The 12352-nt window shown below is 38.1% G+C and overlaps 2 protein-coding genes across 6 annotated transcripts in view; both read right to left on the reverse strand.

Moving 5' to 3' along the window:
* Window positions 1-507: 507 nt before the first annotated feature.
* On the reverse strand, window positions 508-1929 carry LOC129433440 (uncharacterized). The gene is made up of 3 exons (XM_055192059.2): window positions 1652-1929; window positions 1500-1569; window positions 508-1215 (listed from the first exon to the last, which is right to left on the reverse strand). The coding sequence occupies exons 1-3, from the start codon at window positions 1780-1782 to the stop codon at window positions 916-918; spliced, it is 501 nt and encodes a 166-aa protein (XP_055048034.2). The 5' UTR covers window positions 1783-1929; the 3' UTR covers window positions 508-915.
* Window positions 1930-2249: 320 nt separating this feature from the next.
* Window positions 2250-12352, reverse strand: part of magi2b (membrane associated guanylate kinase, WW and PDZ domain containing 2b) — a 117844-nt gene continuing 107741 nt past the window's right edge. For all 5 annotated transcript variants that reach the window (XM_073868748.1, XM_073868746.1, XM_073868747.1 and 2 more), the window contains 2 exons: window positions 6260-8881; window positions 2250-6058 (listed from right to left, as the gene is read on the reverse strand). In XM_073868748.1, the coding sequence (XP_073724849.1) occupies window positions 8825-8881 (57 nt within the window). In that variant the 3' untranslated portion in view covers window positions 2250-6058; window positions 6260-8824. The remainder of the gene's footprint in view (window positions 6059-6259; window positions 8882-12352) is intronic.

Here is a 12352-nt window from a genome sequence, read left to right on the forward strand (position 1 = left end):
GGAGTTTCACGTTCGTCCTCTGTGACCTCTTGACGTCATGGCGTATTGCGTGGGGTCACACTGGTGCATCACAACCGGATCTAGACGAGAAGTTGTGCTTTAAAAGTGTATATTTGTTATTTTTCTTGTCAAAAATGACAATCGTTTCGCTAGACAAGACCCCCATGCCTCGCCTGGGACCGTCCACAGTCCTTTGAAACTTCGTTGAAAAAAACTGTTACGTGTTAAGTGTTAATTGTTAGTGTCTATCAAAGTGCATTAAAACGAGAAAAATCCTGCAATGTTTTCCTCAAAAAACAAAGAACAAAAAAAGACATCAACATTTTGGATAACATGGTGGTGACTAAATTATCTGGATTTTTCTTTTAAGAAAATGGAATATTCCTTTAACATACACTTTAACTGCTATACTTTTTATTTAATATTCACAACTCCAGACACTTTAATGAAAATCTTTAAAGTGTCTTCTTTAAAAAGAGACAAAGATTATGCTCTTAGACCAAAGAATGACAGAGTAAAAAATTATTTATATTCCCCTTTTCATCCCACACTCAAAAAAGCGGGAAGGGGTGGCAGTTATAGGGTTAAGTAACAGTCTTTTCAAACCCAATTTGCTTTTTATTTAAACGAATTATATATTTTTTTTAACATAATGACTAATGTATATATTGTCTTGTTGGTTAACACCTAATGTTTCTTTCCAAAAAAGTGCAAAGAATGTGCAAATGACAATTACCTGAGCAACTGCTTTGAATACAAATGCCACAATAACACAATAACAGAACACTATAACAACAGCTAACAATGCTATTGTGTCATTAAGAGTCTCTTGAGACAATACATTCATGAAAACAGTTATAATTTATAAACCTTGACAGCCCCCCGAGAAAGTTCATTTGTGCTTTTACAGTTCAGTCAGGTGAAAAAAACTTCTCGTACAAGTTCAAGAGCTTCATCATCACTGTCATCTGGTTTATGTGAGGGCTCTTGAAGCCGTGGCATCTTCTCGGAGGTTCCTGAATCATCAGTATGAGGTTTCATATGACTGCTGGTCCCTTCACTCGTGCAGTTTCCATACGGGACGGTCTCCTGTTCTGCAATTTCACAGTCTGTGTCTGAAACATACGTCCTGTCTCGTGCTTCACAGTCTGATGAATCTGTCTCTGGGATGACCATTTCCACATTTGAGGTTACTATTGCACCTTTAGTACACAACTACAAGGCAAGAGAGATGAAACGTTAGCCTCAGATAATAAGACAACGTATACTAAACTATGCAAAAACGAGTAAATATGCGAAGAATTCATTTAGTTTTTACCGTTAGTGTAATAAATGTAAACTTTGCAGTGCATTCAGTATTTAATAATTGCCCGGTTTATAAATATAAATACATTTTTCATGATGTATATAATTTGTTTTTCTTATATTTCTACTGTTTGTACTAAAATGCATTTTATAGCCGTAGTAATAAATGTAAACTGAACTGTAAGTTAATTTACCTTGCTATCTTTCAAAAAACACAGTGCTGTTTCCACGAGCTCCTTCTCGTTCATCCAGTACGTGATGGCACTGAATAGAATACCGTTGGTTGTAATTATAGCAAATATATTTGGATAAAACGTGTACGTGTATTATTAATAAACGTTTTTACCTTCTAGGACGCTTCTTCCTTGCGGTCCCCCCTTGTGTTTTCTTTCTCACCGTTTCTTTTTTGTTTACTTTGCTGCTTTGATCGTCAGATTTAACCATCCAAAGAGGAAGACTGCGATGCTTTTCTGACATTACTTTAAGTATGGATTTTATTTTTTAAGTTAAACCAAATGTTTGTTTGGATTAATAAAGAAATCTCACGATACACCTCAATCTCTTCTTTGGCTGTTATTCAGATCGCTTTCGAGTGCGCCATCTGTTGGTGTGGATGAAGAGTATTCGCTGCGCTCGTTGTATGGCATCAAAGTATCGCGAGAGCGATTTGAAAGCATAGCTCACAAATCGCTCTCGCGGTACTTTGGTCATACTCCGTCAATCTCATCGATATCTAAACATTTATTTAGAAGTTTTACAAGTAGTAATCATTTATTTACGTCGTCGTTAAAAAATGTCGTCAAGGTTTTATATCTGTAATATTTGCTGAGTAAGGTCATATCAAAGATTGAAATCAAACCTAAAGTTGATGTCAAAGTCATTTTTAGTGCTATGAACTTCTCAGAATCAGGCGCTAGTACAATGATGAGAACTACAAAATGAGCCTCTGTCAGGAGTTTATTTAACAGTTTATCAGAATATCATACAGGTAAACAAGATTTTAGCAAAATTTATTATATCCATACTGTTGCATTTCATAAAAATATTTGATCACTTATTCTTTGAAACTATCAATAATACATTAAACCATATTTATAGGCGTACAGCTGTACAAGGTAAATACACATCTAACACTAGACAGTAATATTGATCTGAATGGGCCCCAGTATGTGCCATCTTTCACAGATTCAATATTTTCCCCGATAATACAAAATGTTTTTTTCTCTTTTTCATTTTTCACAGCAGGCAGGATACAGCTTCAAACAGTAAAAGCTATGAGCTGTGCAATAAATGCATCCAGACGTTTCCTTCACTGTTTCTGTCTGTCTCTCCATGTAAACAGCAGTTTTATTTAACTCACTGCTCCCAATGACGCTGATCATTGGGGGACAACAAATATTTTGTGCATGGTGAAAACCATCAGTGAGATATGAACAGGGTGCATTTTGAATCTCATCACTGGAAAAATTATATTTGAATCACTATGTCCTGTTTTCTAGTAAAAATATGAAATATCCTCAAATTCTTTTATTCAGGGGATGATTTACTTTTCATAACCTAAAATGTTTTATCTTACTAAGTCAGGTTTATTAAAAATGTATTACTGTGCGTTCACACCAGACGCGGTAGAGGCAGCAAAACGCGTTATTCGCGTGTAGTTGGACGCTTGAACATTTCGAGTTTACTCGCTTCATTCGCACATGAAATTCTAGGCATTCGAAACATTCATGCGGAAATTTGCGACATGGGAGGGGCTTCTGCGACACCGCTCGCTTCCTGTAATCCGCCAAAGCTCAGATTTTTCAACTTGCGTGTTTCCCAGAGCAACGCTCAATTTGCGCTATCCATGTCCCGCGCCATTCGTGCCACAAGATGCCTATTCGCGTCATTGCATTGTCTTTACATGTAAACCATTTCGCGCTTGCCGCCTCTTCCGGCTACATACACACCAAACGTGGGGCATTGCGTTACTCGCTCAAAATTACTCGCGGGATTTAACTTTGTGTCATGCGAATTTTTCGCTCGAGTTGAATATTTACAATGTGGCCGTTTACAAAGACGCGTTTGAGGCGAATAGCGCGTGTTTTCGCGACAAAGGCGCCGCCTATATCGCATCATTCGCATCGCCCCACGCGAGGACGCGTCTGATCACGTCTTTGCATTGACTTTGTATGTAATCTACTCGCGCACATCATTGAACTCACGTCTGGTGTGAACCCACAGTTATGCTACGTACACACCAAATGCGGGGCATCGCGTTACTCGCTCTAGATTACTCGCGGGATTTAACTTCGTGTCATGCAAATTTTTCGCTCGAGTTGAATATTTTTAACTTGGGCGAAGACGCGTTTGAGGCGAATAGTGCGAGTTTTCGCGGCAAACGCGCCGCCCATATCGTATCATTCGCATCGCCCCACGCGAGGACGCATCTGATCACGTCATTGCATTGACTTTGTATGTAATCTTCTAGCGCTCATCGTTGAACTCGCGTCTGGTGTGAACCCACAGTTAGGGTGAGCAAAAGTTAAAAGGGATAGAAAATTCAGTCATTTACCCTCAAGTTGTTTCAAACCTGTATAAATTTCCCTGTTCCGCCGAACACAAAGGAAGATGATTTGTAACCAAACCATTGACTTCCATAGTATTTATTTTTTCCTAGTATGGAACAGTGCTCCTGCTTGCTTACAAATATCTTCGTGTTCAGCAAAACAAAAACATTCATACAGGTTTGCAACAACTTGTAAGTGAGTAAATAATGACAGAATTTTGGGGTGAATTATTCCTTTAATGCTACCAAAAGCCTTTCGCACACTGCAAGTGAACGGATATTTTCTTAAGGATATTTAAATATTTGCACTGTAAAACAAGACAAGGATACTGAAAGAAAAAACATTTTCGTTGTTAAGGAATGTGATAAGCTTAAACTGATATGCAATCTTCCGACGCAGGTCCGAACAGTTGATCAGAATTTCCTGCGGTTCGCTAAACTGCCTGAAAATTCGTTTACATTCCACATAACCCAAAACAGTTTGATTGGCACAGTTATCAGCCTGTGATTCAAATGACAGGTGGAGAGCAGCATCAGACGAATTCACTATTAAATGAATACAAAGAGGCAAATAACACTGGCATGGCATAAAATCCTCACAATGAGATTTTGTAAATGTTTCTTTGACCGCTATCATATTGAAATGCTTCAACACAAAGCACAGTCATTATCTCCATCTAATGAAAGGTCAGAATGATAGTGGTTTGAATAACACTTCACCTTAATATGCAACAAAGACACATCTCGATGCATTCACTCATTTTCTGTTATGATTACAGGTGTAAGATCAGATAACCTTTCTTCCCCTTTTAAGCGATTTTTGATTTCTATGCATTTAATAGCAAAACAATAAGGGAAGGCTGGCAAAGTTTGCCACCGCTGTGGTAAAAAAAACAATGCTCAGCTCTTAAAATGCATATTTCTGCTCTTTAGTCCTGCCGGTAAGGCACTCTGTCCCATTCAAATGGGCCCCCCATTTATTCATGCTAAGGAGACTCATAATTCGAGATCAATTTCTGTGTCCTAACCAGATATGAATCAACAAAGCATCAAAAGATAAAGAGATCTTTTATGGTCAAATGTTAAAGCGTGACGATGACAGCACCAAGGTCATGGGTTTGATTCTTAGGGTTAATGCAAATACACTGAATAGTTTAAATGCACAGTATGTGGCTTTGGATAAAAGTGTCTGGAAAATGCATAAATCATCATAACAGGCTGTTTACACTGACAGCAAGATTTTAGAGATATCAGCCTTTTCCCATTGAAGTAGACTGGAATGTATTAAAGAGCACCAATGGTCCAATTCACGTTTTTACATTTCCTTTGGTGTCTGAGTGTGTATTAGTACATGTTAATGGTATGCAAAAGGTACAAACCCCAAAGTAAACGATGACGCGAGTTATCGTCTCCAATGTAAATCTCTTTTCTTGGACTACAACAAACACACGGATTGTAGGCAACAGTTTACTTCCTGGGATTGGTGATGTAGACAACACCGACATTATCATAATTCCTCCCGCTTCGGACTCACAGCCTGTAAAACCCCATTCACACAGACCTTTGGTCCCAGAAAATACCCGTAAAATTGCCAGACAAGCTTCTGTGTGAACGCAAACATGTACCGTAAATCTTCTGGGATCGTTGCCGGAAAGAGGACCTAGTAAGATACACGGAAAACCCTCTGTGTGAACAAGAAGCCGAAACGATGCCGTAATGGGCGTGTCGTAGTGAGGACGCACGCGTCAACACAACTAAAGTTATGGTTCAGCTATTTAAAACGAGAGATTTACATGTATATCAACATTCATGACGAGAAATGTCGCAAACTAGATTAAAGTAGTTATCAGGAAATGATAAATGAGACGCATAAACAATGACGCACGGGCAACATGAAGTTGGTTCAACTCTTTAAAATGAGGGATTTACAACATTCACGATGAGAAAAGTCAGCAAACTGGACTGACGCAGATATCAGGTAAGTTAGCTCGTCACTTACCGCGCTGAAGCGGAGATCATTCAGCAGCATAAAAGAATATTGCGTCACGTGCTCATTTGAGCTTATAATAAACAAAAATGCCCGCGTGTCATCCCAACAAGATATATCGTTCAGGTCCTCAAAACGGGGGTTTTAAATGCATATTAACAATCACAATGAGAAATGTTTGAAAACTGGATTAAAGCAACACTAAGAGTTTTTTATACCTTAAAACAGGAGTGGGGAACCCTAGTCCTGGAGGGCCACTGTCCTGCAGAGTTTAGTTCCAACCCTAATCAAACACACCTGAATTTCATTTCCAAGTAATCCTGAAGACTTTAATTAGATTTTTCAGGTGTATTTAATTAGGGTTGGAACTAAACTCTGCAGGACAGTGGCCCTCCAGGACTAGGGTTCCCCACCCCTGCCTTAAAATAACGTTTCCAAAAATGTTTCACTGGAAACAGGGTGAACGGCATGTTCACATTCGCTTTGCAGCCCTCTATCGGCCAAAACCGTACTAAAGAAGTTTCCAACCGTCGGGTCGCGGTCCTGTAGTACGAGTGAAAACTACAAAAACTTGCTTTACGGCAGACCTACAATCCAATCAGAGCCAGCTTTGCTGCAGTAGGCTAAATTATTTACGACAGTGGTAATGGACAATTCCGCTTCCAACCTGTAGGGGGAGCAAAGAGCAAAAACTCTTTAGTGTTGCTTTAAAGCAGAGATCAGGGAGCTTAAATATCCACTCTGAAGCTAAGATCATTCACCACCAGCATAGAACGGCACGTCACGCGCTCCTTTATAATCTTATCATAAACAAAAATGCACGCCAGTGGTTTCTGGAGACAGAAATAATAAATAATATGCAAATTTCAGACGCTGCGTAGAAGATAGTGCAGGACTTTGAACAGGTCACATGTCTTTCCGGTACCTTGCAGATGCCGGCAAATCATTGGCAGTGTGAATGAACAAAAAAATCAAACGATCCCTGCAAAATCCAGGATGCATTTTCCGGAATGTCTGTGTGAAAAGGGCTTAACTTAACTCCTGTTAGCAACCAAATCTTTCAAACATGGTAAGAAGCATCACATTTCCTGCTGACGTCAGATGTATTCAGGCAAATTATGAAATATATTATAAATATTTTGAAATTATGTTCAATGCAAATTACGCACATAATTCAACACAGAAGATCTGTAATGTGATGTATTTATGAGTGATGTGATATTCATTGGGAATTAACTGGAATGTAAAAAGCGATAACTCTATATAACATTCATCAGTATAACAGAGAAATCATTTGTGACCCATGCCGTCAAACAAAATAATTTTTTTTTTGTGGACGGGTCACATTTGTTCGCAAAATACCAAGCATGCTTATTTTGCGAGTACATAGGATCAATAAAACGTGGTTCCCACTCCAAGTCAAATTCCCTGACTTTCCCTGACTAAAAAGCTAAATTTCCATGACCTACGTCGGGTATGCCATGAGCCTGGATAATGTAGTGTACACTGTGAGTTTATAAAAATAAAACAGAGCGAATAAACAGCTGTTTAAATTGTATTAAGCGGAGGCTTGGACCCGGAAATAGTATTCCTTTTGACACAAGTTAACAAGCGGATTACATTTTTATAAATGGAAACTAAAATTTAAAGCAACAAAACAAAAATCCCTGATATTCCATGACTTGGACAAAAAATATATCACATTCCCTGACTTTCAATGTCTGGACCACTTAAAATTCCATGATATTCCAGAAATTCCATGACCCGTGGGAACCCCGATTTAAAAATTTGACTGAGACATCTTATTAATCCGTACATAACTACGTATCAAGCATTACGTACTTTTATTATGGGCTGTCACGTACCAAGTGTTTCAATCTCAGTGTAAACAGGCCAATAGCTTATTATTGCTCAAATCTGGTTAGGACACCAAGACTACATTTCTCCTGTTTTCACATCAAACAGTCCTAAAAAATTCATCATTCTCACCTTGCCGCCCAGTCCTATCAGCTAATTCTCTTCTGTGAACTATGAAACCATCAGGAATTTGGGAATGATGCTCGTGAGGTCTGGAATGGTACCCCGACTCCACAGTGGCGGTACTCATGAAGCACAGTACAGAGAAAATGAGGCTGGAATGATGCAAAACTGTATATAAAAAAAGACAGTATAGCAGTCCTCGCCGCAGTTTCAGTTTGTGATATGTAACCGAATGTACATCTGGGTATAGACCTAAATTATACCAATATGTGTACTGTCATGGGTTCATTATTTGTGTGTAAAGGGATAATCCATGCAGTAGATTTGATGATTGATATGCATTTACTTCCTGGTAAATTTCCCATAATTCAGCCCAAACGGGTTGGCGTCATACTATACCTTGTCTGTTTGTGTCCTTATTGTCAGCGTTTCAGTGTTTCCACCAGACAGATAACAAAACTCAATACTTATGTGGTGTTCAAGTCATGTATACTTGATTTCCTCTGAAATCTCTTTTCATGCTACACATATATTTTGCAGTATTTGACCCCCGGCATCATTAGGGACGGTGGTGTGAACGATCCAGAAAAATAAACAACCTCCACATGATATACGAATAAAGAGAGACTGGGTCCACTGGACAGAAGAAAGGGCTTTGAGAGTTCAGCCCGTTTCTCTGTGTGAATCCAAAATGACTTCATCTGGACGGTAACTGGATCATCAATACAAAAACTGGTACGGTAAATTCATGAAAAGTAAGTGGGACGCAACAATCCGTTGAGGTTGATAAGTCTCCATCTGTTTGTAAAAATCTTTCACTTTTATGAAATCCGTCTCAACCCATATTAGTTCATCTGAGCTCCTGCAGGTGGACCCGCCACCCTCTGTCCTTTGGGCGAACGCCCACCAAAGAGGCAGCGTGCCGCGAGGAGGAGCCAGTAAGGGCGTGTCCGGGTTCGAGGCTGGATGGGATGAAGGGCGACTGTCACTTTATTGGGGTAAAACTACTTCCGACAAGGCAGGGGTGGCTGGAGAGACAGGACTCCGGGTGGTGGCACTGTCTACCAGGAAGCACAAAAAAATCTCACTTTGAGCATAATAAATGATAAATGTGTCCCGGTGTGTAAAAACCAAGCCCAAATACTACATTATGTGTTATGTGAAAATATAACCTTGATATCTTTAATATTTACTGATGAACAGATTGAAACTTTGATTACTAGATTATGAGACTTTAGCCTGGATTTTACAAACAGGGTCACATATATAAAAAACTAAGGATATAGGTGTAAACATGCATACATGTGACAAAAAAATAACTCAAACACAACTGAAGGGATAGTACAGCCAACTAAGTCAAGTTAGAAGATACTCAGATGCACGAATTATATACATCACTGCGCCAAAGTCATTATGCCACCATTAGACTTGTTTTTGCAATGATATAATGACCATATATAATTATTTTTCAGTCTCTTTATGCAAGTCTTTTGTTTGCTCAGCTGTCAATCAATCCTTCTCGCATATGGCCCCTCTCAACAAAAAGTGTCTAACAATTTCTAAATCAATATATTGTTTTAGGTGAATAAGTAAGCAGAATGATTTTCACATAATTTTAAAGATTTTGTTAAGAAAAGTCTTGTGAAAACATGTTTTGTATGGGTTTTGTGGACTTATATCAGTCACTTAAAAATTTAGCTTTTTCAAAAACCACGCATAAACTTTTTTCTCTCAAAAATACAAACATGTACATACATGTAGCTCATATAATATTGTAGCCCAGTTTCTGAAAAAAGACCAAATGTAAGAGCATGTCAGAACCTCTGCCAGTGTCCCAAAATGGTCGGACCCCAGAGGGTTAAAAAACAACCAAAAATACAGGACATTTGTAAAAACAACCTAAAGTGTCAAGTATTTAGTGTAGAGATGTAACGATTACCGGTTTAATGGTTAACCGCGATAAAAATGATCTAAGGTTAATATTACCGCATCATTTTTTTAAATTACCGTTTAACCATGCCAGTGTCATGGCTCGAAAACCCCTGTCCAGCTAGGGATGCATAACGATAAATCGCGATTAATCTATAGCGGAATGGGGGTTTTTGTTTATATCGTGTATGTGTGTGAACTGTGTATGGTGATTATGTATATATAAATATGCACACATGCATGTATAATTTTAAGAAAAAAATATTTATATATTAAGTATTTATACTTATATATAATATAAATTATACAAATGTATATACACATGTAAACATTTCTTAAATATATACATGCATGTGTATGCTTTTATCTATACAAAGTTATTATACACAGTTCACACACATATATGATGTAAACATAAACTTTTATTTTGCTATAGATTAATCGTGATTAATCGTTATGCATCCATAGGGATTTAATGCTATTTCATGCATTCTGACTGATTAACAAAGTTTAAGAGTTGTAACCCTCATGGCTAAACATAAACAAAGTGTCAAAAAAGCAGTTAAGCTTGTGACACAGTATTTCTGGGCCAAACTCACGTCTCCTTCTTAATACAAGTTTCGGAAAGTTTTTTTTTTCGAACAGGGGTATCCGTTACAACTTACTGACCCCATATTCCTTTTATGGGCCTTTACCCCTGAAAAGCCCGCCTGCCCTGCGGGTCAAGTGAAAGCGAGAATGCGCATTAGCATTGCTCTGTCGAGTACAAGTCACCGGTATCACTGCACAGCACGCAACAACTTTGTTTTATCAAGATGGTTCGACAAAAGAAGTGTGTGTTTGGATGTAAGGAGAAGAAAACCGTATTTAGCATTCCCTGTCTTAAGACAACAGTGGATGCAGTTTGTTTTTCATGGACAGCAACGTAATTTCGAATGGGTTTATGTTTGTTCCCTGGCTGTATTTCGAAGAGGATTGCTTTACAAACAAGGCTCAGTTTGATGCCGGATTTGCCACTTGTTTACAACTGATGGAGCGGTCCCAACTTTAACTCTTTCCCCGCCATTGACAGGATAATGCGTCAGTTAAGAGAAAACGCTTCCCTGCCAATGACCACAATTTTCAAGCTTTCCGCAATACCGCTATTATACAACCCGGAAGTAGCGCTTCACGTGAAAGAACTCTGTGTGTTTTAAAGATCGATCTGCATCTGATCTCTATCAAAAGTCCTTCACAAAAATGAAATTATCTCAGCTTTTTGCTCAAAATTTTGTGTTTTTAAAGAAACCTACGCATATTTGAGAGGTGATAAAAAGAGAACTAATTAAGGTAGGATGAAATGTTTTTTTTTGTTTGAAAGCAGAGGGTCTCTTCTTTCATTTGATATATTGTTTGTTTATATATTTAAAGGTGTAGCAGAGGATTTTCTCGAATTTTAGAAAAGAACTGCCCCTTCTCCACTTTTTTTTAAAAATGCAATTGCGCAACACTCCTGATTGACAACTAGGAGGACCAATAGTCTTGATGATCCACCCGGAAAAGAAAATCCTCCGCAATACCTGTAAAGTAGAACATTTTCTCGAAGGCATTAAACTTTTAAGAAAATCATGAAAAATGCTGGCGCTGGCTGGCAACTTTTTTTTAAAAACGCTGGCGGGGAAAAAGTTAAAAGACCCTGTTTAGAAATCGCAACCACAGGTGGTAAGTAAATCAGAATCTCACGTGTTTTGTTTGCAAGCGGCGCATACCTGCATGTAATGTAAACAACATGAACGACATATGGATCATATGTGTAAGGCTGTATCTGACTGTAAGCCAGTTATTTAAAAAAAGTTTGATTTTCATTGATGTCACAGCTGTTAGATTAGTATCCAAAGGCCGCGCGTACTCCTAACTCTTTAGCTCCGCCCACCGTACACCTTCAAGTGTTTGTCTTTCTCCGAAAAAAAAACAGAAAGCAATTCTGTCTTTTAATAATCTGACAACACGAAAGACTTTTTGGACATATGAAGGATGAAATACTACTCTATAGGTAACTCTATTGGCAAAAATGGTGAACTTTAAGAAATAACGTGAGACAAACACATTCATTCACGTCTGCTCCCATGTGTTTGTGATAACAATGCTTCACTGACTGAATTTAAATCCCCCCAAAAAATTTAACATTTAGGGAAATCAAGTTGTACTGACATGTTTACTTAATATTTCTTTAGACAGATCCATATTTTCTATTAATGGTCTATTAAATGATGCGATCTGATGAGTTTAAGCTCCTTTTTTACTCTGTTTGTTTCTTCTGCGATTGCTGTGAGCGCAGGTGTCATGCAACTCTCTCCAGGGTCATAAAGTACACCCAATTTCTCACAACATACAAAGACTTTCTGATTTGTCCTGTGTTTATATGAAAATCTGATTTAGTCACTTGTGTTTTATCTGAACTAGTGGGACATTTATTTCATGACCCCAAATGTGCCATGATTAATGTTAATTATTTTATTGTTTATGCGAACAAAAGTGCAACGTTTGCATCAGTAGTTTTTTTACATTTCTAGAAATTGTTCACAAAACCATGATAAAATTGACAATCCTGATGATTTTGGTCA

This window comes from Misgurnus anguillicaudatus, chromosome 6 (assembly GCF_027580225.2).
Source record: "Misgurnus anguillicaudatus chromosome 6, ASM2758022v2, whole genome shotgun sequence".
Classification (NCBI taxonomy): Eukaryota; Metazoa; Chordata; class Actinopteri; order Cypriniformes; family Cobitidae; genus Misgurnus; species Misgurnus anguillicaudatus.